At 37.0% G+C, this 15,240-nt stretch overlaps 1 protein-coding gene across 8 annotated transcripts in view; it reads left to right on the top strand.

Annotated features, from left to right (window-relative positions):
- Window positions 1-10,229, top strand: part of ATP9B (ATPase phospholipid transporting 9B (putative)) — a 167,107-nt gene extending 156,878 nt beyond the window's left edge. For 7 of the 8 annotated variants that reach the window (XM_080339199.1, XM_080339204.1, XM_080339198.1 and 4 more), the window contains 4 exons: window positions 1,080-1,188; window positions 3,987-4,044; window positions 4,729-4,932; window positions 8,070-10,229. In XM_080339199.1, the coding sequence (XP_080195325.1) occupies window positions 1,080-1,188; window positions 3,987-4,044; window positions 4,729-4,932; window positions 8,070-8,206 (508 nt within the window). In that variant the 3' untranslated portion in view covers window positions 8,207-10,229. Of the gene's footprint in view, window positions 1-1,079; window positions 1,189-3,986; window positions 4,045-4,728; window positions 4,933-7,226; window positions 7,260-8,069 lie in introns of all 8 variants that reach the window. The other variant, XM_080339205.1, reaches the window with a different exon arrangement.
- The last annotated feature ends 5,011 nt before the right edge of the window (window positions 10,230-15,240 follow it).

Consider the following 15,240-nt stretch of genomic DNA (forward strand, 5'->3'; position numbering starts at 1 on the left):
AACGGGCTGAAGAGGCCAGAGAGTTGTGGTCAATGGGGCAGAGTCCGGTTGGAGGCCTGTATCTAATGGAGGCCCTCAAGGGTCAGTACTGGGACCAGTACTATTCAATATATTCATCAGTGACTTGGATGAGGGAATAGAGTGTCCTATCAGCAAGTTTGCTGATGACACCAAGCTGGGAGGAGTGGCTGACACGCCAGAAGGCTGTACTGCCATCCAGTGAGACCTGGACAGGCTGGAGAGTTGGGTGGGGAAAAATTTAATGATATATAACAAAGGCAAGTGTAGAGTCTTGCATCTGGGTAGGAACAAGCCCAGGTTCCAGTATAGGTTGGGGAATGACCTATTAGAGAGCAGTGTAGGGGAAAGGGGCTTGGGTGTCCTGGTGGACAGCAGGGTGACCATGAGCCAACGCTGTGCTCTTGTGGCCAAGAAGGCCAGTGGCATCCTAGGGTGTATTAGAAAGGGGGTGGTTAGTAGGTCGAGAGGGCTTCTCCTCCCTCTTTACTCTGCCCTGGTGAGACCACATCTGGAATATTGTGTCGAGTTCTGGGCCACTCAGTTCAAGAAGGACAGGGAACTGCTGGAGAGAGTCCAGCACAGGGTAAGGAAGGTGATTAAGGGAGTGGAGCATCTCACTTATGAGGAAAGGCTGAGGGAGCTGGGTCTCTTTAGCTTGGAAAATAAGAGACTGAGGGGTGACCTCATTAACAAATATATAAAGGGTGAGTGTCACAAGGATGGAGCCAGGCTCTTCTCGGTGACAACCAATGATAGGACAAGGGGTAATGGGTTCAAACTGTAACAAAAGAGGTTCCACTTAAATTTGAGAAGAAACTTCTTCTCAGTGAGGGTGACAGGACACTGGAATAGGCTGCCCAGGGAGGTTGTGGATTCTCCTACTCTGGAGGCATTCAAGACCTGCCTGGACACCTTCCTGTGTAACCTCATCCAGGTGTTCCTGCTCTGGCAGGGGGATTGGACTAGATGATCTTTTGAGGTCCCTTCCAATCCCTTAGATTCTGTGATTCTGTGATACCGTACAAAAATGGCAATTTATGTGCTTTCCTTTCACCTAGATATGCAACCATATATACTATGTTTCCAGTCTTCTCTCTAGTATTGGATCAGGATGTGAAGCCAGAAATGGCACTGCTATATCCAGAACTTTATAAGGATCTCACAAAGGTATGAATGTCTTCAATGCTCAGATATGAAGAAATGCTGAAATCTCTGCTGTGCAAAACTGGGAATTCTTACAGTCACTTTCTTAATGTATTCCATGCAAGATGGATGCACAACTAACGTAGTGTAGAATTTTGTACTATGAAAATAATACATGGTACCAAATGTTCCACTTGATTTTATTAATACATTTGTTAAATTACCATTGATTGGACTGAAATAATTCAAACATGAAGGTATGTTGATGTAAAAGTTGCTTTCAGTATGGCCCCAGAATCTCTGATCCGTAGTTATTTATGCTTACTATTTCATAGCTTCTTTTTTTCTTTTTAGCTGGCAGATTAATTTATAGTTTTTGTTTGCCTTATATTTTCTTTCCCTGAACCCCCAGGAATTGTTACTGGCCTCTTCAAAAGCTGGCTCTTTTTAAATAACAGATATTGGTAACTGAAATATTGTAACTGACTCAGCTGTAGACACAGCTTTCTGTGTGTTTGCACATACATGCAAGCAAAAAAAGTGTATAATTTCTTTACCCACAAAAGTGAAACAAATCTCAAGACTCATAAGTTTCCCTAAGTTTTTAAAAAATCCTTCTGCTCCATCTTAAGCTGTCAGCTAGAAAAGTTACGATCCAAGGCAGAAGCAGGTAGTCTTTTTAGGGATAGTAGATTTGTTCAAGATGTGTCTAAAAATTTAAAAGTAGACTGTAGACAAAAAAGGTCCAAACTTTGTCTTTTCAGTTGTGTTAAATTAGCTAATAGTTATGTTAGTCTAGGAGAATTTTTTTCATCTCTTGGAGATCTTGGTTCTTTCTTTCTCTTCTTCAGAATCTTAGAAGTTTCTTTGTGAGATTTCAGCCTATGATTAATCTCCAGAAAGCATGGCCTCACACCTGCTACAAGCAATTGTAAGCTTGCCTGTGGAAAATTGTTGATGGAACTTGGAAGCATCTTATTTCCAGAGAGAGAAGTTAGCCTGCGCTCTGAAACTGCCCGGGATGGGTAGATGAATACAGGCTAAATTTTTGTTTAGGCTTAAATGACAGTTCTTGGAGATGCTGAATAAAAGCTTGCCCAGTTTTTATTGCACCTCGATGAATAGTAAATAAGTAGAACCCAAATAATTCTCTTCAGAATACAAAAAAGAATGTGGAGAAACTGGAGAGTACAGTTCAGTGCATTGTGTGGTGCAGAAGATGATCAGGTAGTTATTAAGGATGAGTAGTACAAAAAGTTATTTATGTGCTTTACACAGACCACATTTGACTTCACTATTAGAAACTAATCTTATTGTGAGTGTTTATTACAACAATTTATGGTCATGCTGCCTTATTCATGACACTATGAAGCCTGCATATTTCTGCACATAATTTTTCAAATTATGGACTCTAACTACAAATCTCTACCAATGCTATTCAGCTAGTGTTATTCAAACGTGTTGACATGGACTATAATTCCTAGGAGTTGGTTTCTTTTCTGGGAGTTGCTAGTGATGAAAATGCTTTTTAGATTTTAAAAATAATAAGATAGTTCGGCAGAAGTCATTGGCAGACTCCTGCTCCAGTGCAAGAAGAGGAAAAAATTAGCAAGGTTCAGAGAGACAGGTGTGGCCACATACCCTGAAGGACACACTGATCCAGTATTACTGTTTCTGTAGCTCCTCTGGAATTACAGCTAATATATATATATATTTATAAGATTTGGATTGCGCAGCATACCCTAAAGCAGCAGGAGTGACTTGCCCCTTCTAGTTCCATAAAGATGAACCAAAACTCAAGCTCATTCTTAATTCACAAATCTCACTAATTGGGAGCTATGGTTTAAGGTAGAAGCAGTGTCCAGTACTCAAAGGAAAATGGGCAGGCACTCAAAGGAGAAAAAATATATAACTTTGTGCTTGTATGATATGTTCAGTGTGTCACCAACATTCTAGACTATACGCAGAATTATGAAAATGTCTTTAGCACCTTGCCATGAACTCTGTCTGCCCAATAATATGTTTTAGCCTCCACTGAACTAATAGAGTTAACTCATCACTTTCTGTAACAGTGAAGCACGTTTCTTTGTAAAGTGCTGATTCTTCCCTGTTCTCGAGTGGTCACCTCCTTCGTGCCAAAATAACTGCTTTGTTTGCCATTTTATCTTTTTTTAAGTGTGCATCCTTTCAGCTCTGCAGTTCTGACATATTTCATTAGTACCCTCACAGAATGGAAGAGTCATATGCATATGTACAGCATTTATTCTTTGATTTATGCGTATGTTTCAATCTATAACATTCACAATCACAAGAAGATTTAAAATGTATTTGGTAATAGTTGTTTGCTGAAAACTTACAGGAGTCATATATTTATTCGATGAATGCAAATAGTTTATCCAACATTTAGAAGTGACTAGTAACTACAGTTTTGCTCAACATTTAGATCAGTAGGTACAAAATACTATTTTTCTTGAAGGCTATGTTTTTGCAAAACAGACATAAAAATATTTTAAATTAAAAACAAACTAATTTTACTTTAATTATCCCTCTGAAAAACCAGCCGGATCATTGCAAGCTAAAGTATCATTGCTGTTAAACGCCTTAACTGTCCTACCTCCAAACTTAAGAGTTTGTGCAATTTCTATACAAGTTTGCAATGAAGACTCATAAAAACAAGTAGAACCTTTTTAGCCTGCGTCAATTCAAAGGCTGCTTATTTTACTTGTAAAATGCCTCTCTAGTGGTTAGCTATGAAAAATATATGAACTGAATAGATTTTTTTTGAAGTTGTGTGTAATTGTCCTCTCACTTATTTCTCTTAGGGAAGATCTTTGTCATTTAAGACCTTCCTCATCTGGGTTTTAATCAGTATTTACCAAGGTAGGAGAAAGTCCTGATTTTCTGAACTGAGAATTTTTTGTCTGTTATTAGCAATATTGTTTTTCAGCTGCAGGTTGAATTCCCAAAGCTTAACATTTCTTCAGCAGTTTTATATATTGCTTTCCGTTTAGCTCGTAAATCGATATTCCTGTACTGCACCAGGCCTACTCAAAACATGGCATGGATTGGTATTTGTATTGATGCATGTCACCTAAAAAAGGACATGTTTTTAATTAAATGCTAATCCAGAAAAATCTAATGAGTTCTTATCACATTGCGTATATTTCCACAGTAGTTTTCTTTTATGAAATGACAGAAGCACTGTTGAGGTAATCTGAATTATGTAATCAGTTAAAAGTAATTACACTTTCAACAATATCTCATTTATTTGTAGCACTTGACAGAATGAGGTTAATTAACACTTAATCAGATATATTGCACTAAAAGATGTTTAATTTTCTAATAGTTTTATTTCTTGACAGCTTTACTTTGGTTGTTTAATTTCACATGCACAAAGTACAGTAAATATCACTTCTTTTAGAATGATCAGTGTTGTTACGTTACAAAAATAACACTGAGCAGGTTTTCATAGTGAGCAACCAAATGTTCAGTGTGCAGTTGTAAAAACTGGTACAGAGAAATTTCGTTCCTTGGTGTGGTGTTAACTTTGTGTGCCTTTCCTAGGTGGTATTCTGATGTATGGAGCCCTGCTGCTTTTTGAATCTGAATTTGTACATGTCGTTGCCATTTCTTTCACTGCCCTCATCTTGACTGAGCTCTTAATGGTTGCACTGACCATACGAACATGGCACTGGTTAATGGTGGTGGCTGAATTCCTCAGTCTTGGCTGCTATGTGGCCTCTCTTGCATTTCTGAATGAATACTTTGGTGAGTAATAGTAAAAGTATTTTAGCAAAGAACTGTGCGCTTTTTTTTTTTTTTGGTTAAGAATAGGTGATGTTATGCTTTGTGAAATACAGCTTTCTCCGTAAGAAATGACTGAGTTGAAATCAGGTTTAATTAATGTTGGGTTTAAATATTTTCTTATCCTTTTCTCGTAGAATTTGAACAGCCTTTATTCCTGTTAGTATGATTTAACTAGCTGATAAATTTTACTCAAACTGCGCATGCTTTTCCCATCCTTGATCTAATATTGACAGTCCGAACTGCGTACCTTAAATTGACTTTGAGTTTTGCACTATTGAAATAGATATGATTTCTAAAAATCAGGATCATTCACTGAGCTGGTGAATGATTAATTATGCCGGACCAAGTGCACCTCATTAGATCTAAGCCATGAGCTTGAAAGAGCTGAAGTATTGCTAGAGGGTGAGGCAGAAGGCTATTAGTATAGATACTTTACATAAGTCATTGTTTCATAGTTACATTAAGCTTTGCTTTAAATTGCAGTATGCCACACTGTTTCTTAAGGTTCTAATTGTTCACAACATGAAAGAACAGGTTTTAATTGCAGATCTTAACAGTCAAGAATCTGAACATCAAAATAATACGTTTCCTCTTATATCAAATTATACTTCAGTAAAAACTTCTATGGCAGTCTCTCTGTTTTCCAGGAGCTGATGAGTAAGGAGTTGCCCTTCTTCAATTGTCACTTGTCATAGCAGAATTAAATGTTATATGGTAGTTCCTAGGAGTCTCACAGCTCTGCTTTCACTCTCTCATGTCCCAAGTGTTCAGTAAATCAGTAAATGTTTCACTGCCTGTCCAAGGTGTTCTCTTACTTCCCAAATTTCTCAGGGGCCAAACTTTAATGAAGAAACAACACTGCTGGGCTCTTGGTACTTGTACATTATTTCAGGTTTGCTAGAAAACTTTTTTCTTTTCTCTGACACTGATGCACAGACTCTTTGATAGAGATTACTGGATTAATTCCTAAATCTCCACAGCCAGCTTACACATGGAAGGAACAAGCAAGAACAGATACAGGTATTGGGTCTTCTGTCCAAACTCCCAGGGACTTCATAAAGCAGAACTTGCTGTTTCACCTTTGTAAGCCTTTAGTAGTGCTGACAGCCAGTCCTTCCATCCTCTGTAGGTGCTGCTCAGTGAGAAGCACCTTTAGGTGGTGTTCACAGATGTGTAAAAACTGCAGGGACCTTGTTTCCTGCAAACCTTTCTGTGAAGGCGAGTGCTTTACCATCCTCTTTTATTTGCTTCACAAGTTCAGCATCTGAGTACATCAATGGTTGCACAGTTTCCTGTAGCCTGTGAACTTCCGTATTTTTCATCTTTAAGAGTACTGAAAAGGCTGACATTTCATGAGCTTCCATAAAGATGTATTTTATTCATTAGTTAATCTGAAAAAATGCATTTCAGTTAGTCTCACTTCTGCTTAACACTTTACTCCTGTTTAGTCTCTCACATTGTAACTGGGGGGAAGGACCCTTTTTTTTGTGCGTGTCATGTAGTATAAACCTAAGTGATGGTTTACAGTTCAAGGTATAAATCAACTGCCATGTATCAGGGAAAACAATCCAGTCCAGTAGTGCTTGACTTCATCTGCAAATAAACTGTTTCTTTCAATGATGTTACTTACAAGCATCATCTGTTCCTAAAGAAATTATATTACAAGTATGACATGGCACTCAAATTAGAAAGACAAAAATATTTGATACTGCTCTACAGCTCTGACTCATGGAAGTAAATAAATTCTTAGGTTTCTGAGCTAATTGCACACAATGACCTTATTAGGCATGGCTCTACAATATGTTACATAGGCTTTTAGTATGTTTAAGCAGGCATAGCCTAAAACCATATAGTTTGATACGTTGAAATCTAATATGCAAAGTATTTTAATGAGTAAAGTTGGAGCAGTAAAGCATTTCTTCATTTTCTGAATCGAATTTTCATTCACATTAAAACAGTTCTGATCAAGTTGTTTATACAGTAAATTATACTTTATAAGAAAACTGCCTACTTACTTACAACCTTCAAACATGACCAATATAAAATCTCTGTATTTTCAAATTGGTTTGGTTAAATTGATGTTTAAAATGTTCTCATTGTTATGTGAAAGGCAATAATATTCCAGTTAATGCTACTAACATCTTTTCATTGCTTTTTGTGTAGCTAACCTATTTGTTGGGGTGCTTTTTTCACATAACTTCCGTATTGTCTATAGATCTATCCTTTCATTTTCATTCTCCCTCTTTGTGAAACAGGCATAGGCAGAGTGTCTTTTGGAGCTTTCTTAGGTAGGTAAAGTTTAACTTTTCTTGAAGTTTTGAATTAAGTCTTTAAAAAATAATTAAAGAACAGGAAAATATGTAATATACACATCTGTAAATAATGGGGGAAAAGGCAAGAAAAAACAATTATTCAGGTTACCTGTGTTCTGGGATCTTTCCATGATAATTAAGTATGACCTGACCATCACAAATATGGTCTAAAAATTTCAGCAGCAAGTGTAGTGTCACCATTGTTAATGTTTGTCACAAAAAATGGCTTTTCAGTGCACTTTGAGGCAATATCACTACATTGTTTTCCTTTTAAATTTTTGGGCTTTAATTTAATCTCTAATGTTTTAAGAATCATTCAGTCTAGTTGTTTTGACTGCTTCAGAAAAAAATAATCTGAATAATAATCAGGATAAGCTGAAGATCCAAAATGGTAGCAGGATTTCTGGTTGGGAACTTGTTATTATAGTGAGTAAAAATGGTTCTTACTAGTAGAAAAATAAGCTGGCTTAACTTCTTAGTTTAAAAGCAAGACTTCCTCATACTAAAATTCTGTTTCCCCTAAAATTACTTTGTGCTGTAAAACAGTGTAAGGACCATAAAGGAAGTCTGAGTTCCTGTCTAGATAATATAGTTGGCAAAAACAAAATGTTGAGATTAACTTTCTGTTGTTTTGTTGCCTTTTTTTTTTTTTTTTTTTAATTTTGCAAGGTCTGGAACAATATAATAAGCTAACAATTAAGACAGTTTTATTGACTTTGCAGTATGGAAATACTAGTTTCCGTGTTACCAGCTGCCATAACTTATTTTCCTGTTTTGTTTCCCCAGATGTTGCCTTTATCACAACTGTGACCTTCCTGTGGAAAGTGTCAGCAATCACTGTTGTAAGCTGTCTTCCACTTTACATTCTCAAGTACTTGAAGCGCAAATTTTCTCCTCCAAGTTATTCCAAGCTTACCTCATAAAAGTAATTATATACCTGTGGTTTTTCACTCATACCACTCTGCAAATTGCACATACACTGTGCTTTGATGTTTATGTTGGACTATAGAAATTTAAAAAAAAAAAAAAAAAAAAAATGATAGAGTGAGTAGAGCACAAAAAGAGTAAACATCTGACAGGTACAAAAACACAAGTACACTAACACAAGACTATCAGAGAGAATAAATTTTCTTCATGTTGATTTTTTTTTTTTTTACTTTCTGTTGCTATGATTATAAAATAAAACTGAATTACCTTTGATTTGACAATGTTTCTGAATGGTTTCATTGCTACTGTAAAGGATTTTTTGCTACTGTAAAGGATTTTTTCCTATTGTACTAATCTTCTGCAAGTTGATTGAAACTTTTGTTATTTATTATAATACATTGCTTCCCTTCTTTAATTATTACATAACTTTCTAATTAAAGTCTATTCCTTTAATGTTTATATATGGAAAAGTTCACTCCTCCATACTTACTGTAACAAACCTGATGCCTGTAAATGCCCGTGTCTGTATTAGCAGCTGTTATTCCTCATCAGACATTGAGTAATATGCACTATTCGAATTATGTACAGATATCTGCATAGCACAGTATTACTTTAGGAGCTGTTGTCCTATTCTGTACTCTCCATTTCTGGCATCAGTAAATTACAGATCTGTGATGTTGACAGCAGTTCTTTAAATGCACATTACAGTCAGGTTGCACAAAAGCTGTTTAAAAATTAAATTATGAATTCTGTACATAATTCCACTGCACCTATTGATCTGTACAGATATCAAAGACATGGCTGCTCGGTAAATGTTTTAAAATTCTTATTCATTTTGTATTGTAAAACTGCGAATAATGTCAAAGTACATTTCTATATATGAGAAGTCCAGTAAACCTTGTATTAGCTGATATGTTTAAATTGCCTTGTAATCTGTTTACTTAGGTTACTCAGGTAAAAGAAAATAAGATGATCACATGAACATTATGGTAGGAAAATCTATCATCTTCCAAGTTGTAAATGTTATGTTTTTATAACTTAGTTTTGGTGCAGACTTGTTTAAAAAAAAAAAAATCAGAACATTTTTCCTTGTTGTAAACTGTCAGAGTTGAGTATTTTGGCTGAGTTGTGACACTTTACAGTGGTTGAAGAGTTATTCCAGAAACTCATGTACTCTGGTACAATCTGAAGGGTCCAAATCTTGCATACTGTACTGGAAAGTAGGATATATGATTTTAGTTTTCCATTATGTTATAACTTTGCTTTCTCAAGAAGTACGTATAACAAGGTTGGCATAATCTCTTAATCAGTGGAAGGGAACAGCATAATTATCCATGCTTTATTAAATATTTGTGTGTTTTTAAAAAACACTTAATATGGATGTCATTTTCATGTTTGACTGTATGCCTTTACAACATAATTCCTTGTTTAGTCTCTTATAACTTCGTCCTTATGCCATTATTATATTGGATGAGTAATATCTAAGTGATAAATATAACTACTTCCTGGGAGAGCAGAGGAAACGGCTGCAGAGCTATTTGGACTCCATTCCATTAATTTTTGTTTTGAAAGTTTTTCTTACTAGCTATTTTTCTGGGGTTTTTTTCATTTTTTCATTCCTCATTATAAAAGCAATAAAGCCTAATTTCTACCAAATATTATTAATGGTATATATATTAAATAAACGACTGAAGTACAGTTTCTTTAAATTATGCAACGTTGCAGACTAGTTTGCTCTGTCCCTATGTAAACTCCTTTCCATGAAACCCCCACAAGATGTCACTGTTCTTGCATACTAGCAGAAGCCTTTCTTCATTTTCTGTGGTTTTGGCAAGACACTCTTGGTTTATATTTTTAGTTTAGTCCTGTGATATTTTTGTTGCTGATTTGCTTTAATTTTATTTTTTTCTTCCGTAAGTGGCAATTACTTTGGATCAGTTAGGAGAAGTCAAAAGTGTGCAGTTGTTCTGAAATGATGTTTTCTTCACACCTTTTTGTCTTATACATCGTGAGCTTGCAACCATATGCATAAAATTCAGCAGATAAGCAACAGCTTAGTGTTGATCATTCTTCATCTATACATCACATCATTGACATTAGGCAGAAAATTAGGGAAAAAAAATGAGAAATTAAACTAGCAGTATGAAAGTGATAGTGTTACCATAATACAGCTGTATGAGATATCATAGTATCCATGTGTACAGAATTTATAGTGTACGTATATGAATCCTCAGCATTAAAACTGTGAGGTTAGTGTGATAGCAAATGTATAGATCTATGCACAGATATAAGCCTTTCAAAAGTGGAGTTGATTCTCTAGAGTGCCTGCTTTCCTGGAGTATTTTCAATATACAGCAAAGATCTGGTTTCAGCTAGTACTTTGTTTTGAAGACTGTGGAAGTCTGATGCAGGTGACTTACCTTGCTTTTTAGGTTTGGTCACTGCAAATTCACATACACTGGGAAAGTCTGTTTTCTGATCTTTCATGTCACTCAGCCACAGCCCTGTAAAGAGGTAGCGCTACTATATCACTATGGTTTACAGATAACAATATAAGTGCAGAATTTAAGTGTTGTAATATGACTTATTTCAGTAGAAAGCTTTAATGTATGGTGGATTTCAGTACAAAGTAAGCTAAGTACCGTCACAGTCCCTGGCTCTTAAAACAGATTAGAATGGTAACATGTCTGGAGTGAAGGTGAATAAATTATTTTTTAAGAATCTCATTCTGTTGTCATTTCACATCAGTGTATGTCAGGAGTAAGTCTGGAGCACCGTATCACCTTACATAAACACAGATTTAGGCCTTGGATCTGCAAGTTACACCCAGAAGGCCCTTACTTTTATCCAGTATTAAATAAATGTTTACTTTTGTGAGCTGCTATGTCAGAGATGTATTTCTGAAATGATAATCATGTCTCTTTGAAAACATATTTGGAAAACAATTTCAGAATTGGGATATGACAGAGAGGCAAGATGTGAACAGAAAGCATATATTTACTGAAGTATTATCCATAACAGTATTGACCTATTTGGACCATGTTTAATAATCATGTGAGCTAAACATCTGCTAGATTTCATATGTAGTTTGATGGGAGAACACAAGGAAAAGGAGAGATCCTGCAAAAAAAGAGTACTGCTAATTACTATATTGGTTTCTTCGATGCTACTCTAAACTTTTGTGTTCATGTAATTGCTGGAAAACTTTTTACTACACAAGGTATTAGTTTGCAAATGAAAGCCAAAATTAAATCCTTGCATACTTAACATTTAATCTATAGCACTTTTCCATGAATGCAAGCGTTTAGAACAGTGCTTCTATGTTCAAACTGAGCTTGCTGAAACATACCATCAGAATTCAGCTGTTTGATATCTCCTGTTTTTTTCCTAGAAGTTCTGAGTGGTTATCCAAAGACATACCATTGTTTTTGTACATACGTAGGAAGTGCGTGTTTTCTTGAGCAGCATCCACTTGAGCCAAACTATATGATAAATGTCCTCCTACCCTGTGTCCACAAGAGGGCGCGAGCATGAATATTTTTCAGCCTTCTTTCAAAACATGTCTGCAAGAGGGAGCTCTACAGTTGGGAACCTTTTTGGAGTGGACATCAGTACTGCAGGTAGTTAAGCAAAAATATTAATATTCGCATATGTAGTTAAACGGCTATGAGTCACAGGGATCAACTTCTGTAAACAAAGAGGAGATGATTTCCCTACATATTGCTCTTACTTAGGCCAATCTGATCATGTTAGAGAGTAAACCTAAGTCGTATAGTTTCCATACTCCTCTACAAACTTACTGCTGTCTCAAGGCATTCAGATTATTTGAAGAACTGACTTCAGATCTTCTGCATTCCTGGGATCATCCTGCATCCCTACACTGATGTGCACCTCTGCCTTGCTTATATAGCCTGCACCAGAGGGTTCCTTCATCACTGAAGGCTGAGGCTGTTCATGCTTGGTCCATCTCTGTTTGGATATTCACCATGGGAATGATGGTGAGTCAGGCCTGGGCGAGGGCTTATGGTATAAATGGCAGTATAGACTTCCTTAGAGGCTTTGGAGATGTGCTGTTAACAAAGATACTCCAATATGACCTCGTTTCCCGCTTCTGCAGAGCTTTGTATTCCTGGGTTTTACATTAGGAAGATAACTTGAAAGAGACTTGCACCTTTTTCACACTCGCATCCCTTCACGTGTCCAGAGGTATTAATGTGGCTCCAACAGCTCCGACAGGGCAAAGGAATTTAGTGCAGAGTATGTGGACAGACAGTACTCGTTAAAAAGTGACAGCCGCAAGAGGAGAGGTGGCTGTTCTGTTTTCGCTGCTGCTGCAGAAGCTGTTCTTGTACGTCCTGCTTACTCTGACATCCATTTGAATTTTAGCTTTCGTGGAGTTTCTCCTTGTTTTTGCTGGCTAGAAAGGAAGTAATTGGGCCAGCAGTCTCTTGTAACATTTCATTTAATAACCTTTCTGTATCTGGGCTGTTATTATTATAATTCAATTGAAACTTGAAGGCAGTCAAAAAAAGCCTTTCAATATGGTAGCCCCCTGTAGGGAGGAAAATCAGTATGAGTCAACAAAGACAACATGGATCAAACATTATGTGTAAACAAACAGGAGTCACAATATCTTTAACACTGCATTAGAAAGCATAGGAATTCTTTTTGTAAACAAAACACACTTAAAGCAAGATACTTCCCAATAAGTATTTACTACCCAACAGATGCCCTCAGCAGGGTTCACAGCTGTTATTGTGAGTCGGAATTCGCTCAGCCAGTTGCTAACAAAATCCTCAAATGGGGAATTGCACTATTCACAACTTCATCGACCAAAAAAATAGTTTTGATCGAAGTGTTTTACAGCAGAGGCAGTGAAAACTGGGTGCCTTGAACAGAATAATGAGTGCTCCGCAGTTGAGTTGACAAATTCTACTTTGTTCTCCCATTCCTGACCAGGTTTTAGCGAAACTGCAGCTGAGATTTCTCCTTGTTGTAGTCTCCTCCTGTCCTCCAGCATGCCTTCAACTTGAGATCATAATCAGCAATGGTAAACCTCCAAATTGCTCTAGAAATGAAAAGTGGGTTTGAGGAATACTTGGCCTTTTTTGTATTACTGGGTTATAAGAAAGATCATCATCTGTGGTGCATGATAAGTATTTACGGCCCTGCCTTTATTCTTCTAGCAGTAAACTATGTTTATTTCTTCTTCTCTTGACACAGGCAGTAACAATAAAAAGAGCATTGGTTATAATGTTCATGTAGCTTTAAGCAAGCAGAACACAAAGTAGACCATTGTAATTTCTTATTTGTAGAACTGCTTTCCATTGTTTCTCTATAATGTACACATCTATTTTTTTCCATGGGTCCTATGTGTTTTGCTCTGAGTTCTAAGCATGAATTTGATTTTGCAAAGTAAACACACGTTGTGTGGAAGCAAATTATAGGTAACTACTTCAAAAGTCTGTTGAAAATGAACTCCTGGGCATTTGGGCTGTAAGGCTGGGGGATGTTAATAGTTGAGCAGACCTGTAAGGGGGTAAGTTCGTGTACATACGTTTTGTATTTATTGAAATCATCTATTGCCTATTTGAAGGAGAGATCTGGGAGTCAAGATGCTTCCTTAAGGAAAACCTCTATGCCGTATGTGCTCAGTAGAGGAAGCTGAGCTGTTGTCTCCCCTGTGTATAATTGCTGGTTTCTGCCTCTCTATGCAAGAACACAGCTCTGTATGCACTTCTCCCACAGCTTCTGGTCCCCAGAGGACCTTCTCCCTTTATCAGAATACTGACTCTTCCATGACAGTCTTTTGAATACAAGTCTGTTGCTTTTCTTGATCCCAACTGAACTGAGTTTATCCTAGCTGTAGGAGGTAATTTTCTGAGTGTCATAAGCACGATAGATGACACAGATGTGGTCTAGTTCATATGTATCTCTATTCATATGCAACTAGAGCAATTGTAGGCAATCAGTAATTTAAAAAAAAAACACCACCAGCCAGACAAACATGTACAATTCTATCAAATTCTAGAAAGGAGCTGAAGGGAAACAAGAGTTAATGGCTTTGAGACTTTTCCCCTGTGGCTATAGCGGTTTTGCCTTGCTAATAGATTTTTGGCATAAACTACTTCATGTGAGAATAGTAAAATTTTTAAATTATTAAAAAATTCATCTGATTTTAAAAATATCCTAGCTGGAGGCCTTCACACATTACCTTCCTACCTGTGTGTGGCTACTTACAGTTCTGCTAGGTCCTTTTCCATTATTTTTGGTATTAGAGTTGAGGAAGGGTTGAGAGTTGGAAGTCACATGTGAGGACATCTGTGTGTTTATTAGGAGTTGGATGTTATAGTGAAGGATGCCAAAATATAAGAAATAATTATCTTGAAGTGTTTTAAGCTTATTTAGATTGTATGAACTTAGGGGAGGGGGGAAGAAGGAAGAAGTCTGCTGCTCACAGTATCTTAGGTTTGTGATGTCCTTAATTTGTGCAGACTTAAAAGCAAACAACCCCACATGGCAATCTTATTTAAAAAAAAAAAAAAAAAAAATTTCAGAAAATAAGCTTTTGAAGACAATCTACACCTGAAAGCCTGGAACTACTGAGGGAAGTCACGTTTTTAACACCTATCTCAGGAACACAAAGCTGCAAGAAGCAATTTCAGACAGTCAAAAGGCTGTGCATTTCTGCCTGGCTCTGCTGTCACGTCTGGCCCTGCTTGTGTTAGAAGAGTTTTTTTCCTGACCAGCAATGACCAGGGTGGGCTCTGCCAGTAACATCAAGCAGGATCCCTGCACATTTGGCCATTTTTGCACTGCACGTGTGGTGTGGTGCTATCCTGAGAACAGCAACCATATGGAGGTGCCTCTGTGCCCTGGTCCAGCTGTGTCCACTTAAATGTCGACAGACACAGGTGTACATGGTACCCAGCCAGAGCAGCTCTGCAGCTGTTGAAGCAGCCAGCTGCTGCGTAAACCGGTTTGTAGTGCTGGAAGGGAAGCAGGGCAGGGAAAAATAAGCTCTCGATAA

The sequence above is a fragment of the Nesoenas mayeri genome, assembly GCF_963082525.1.
Source record: "Nesoenas mayeri genome assembly, chromosome: 2".
Lineage (NCBI taxonomy): Eukaryota > Metazoa > Chordata > Aves > Columbiformes > Columbidae > Nesoenas > Nesoenas mayeri.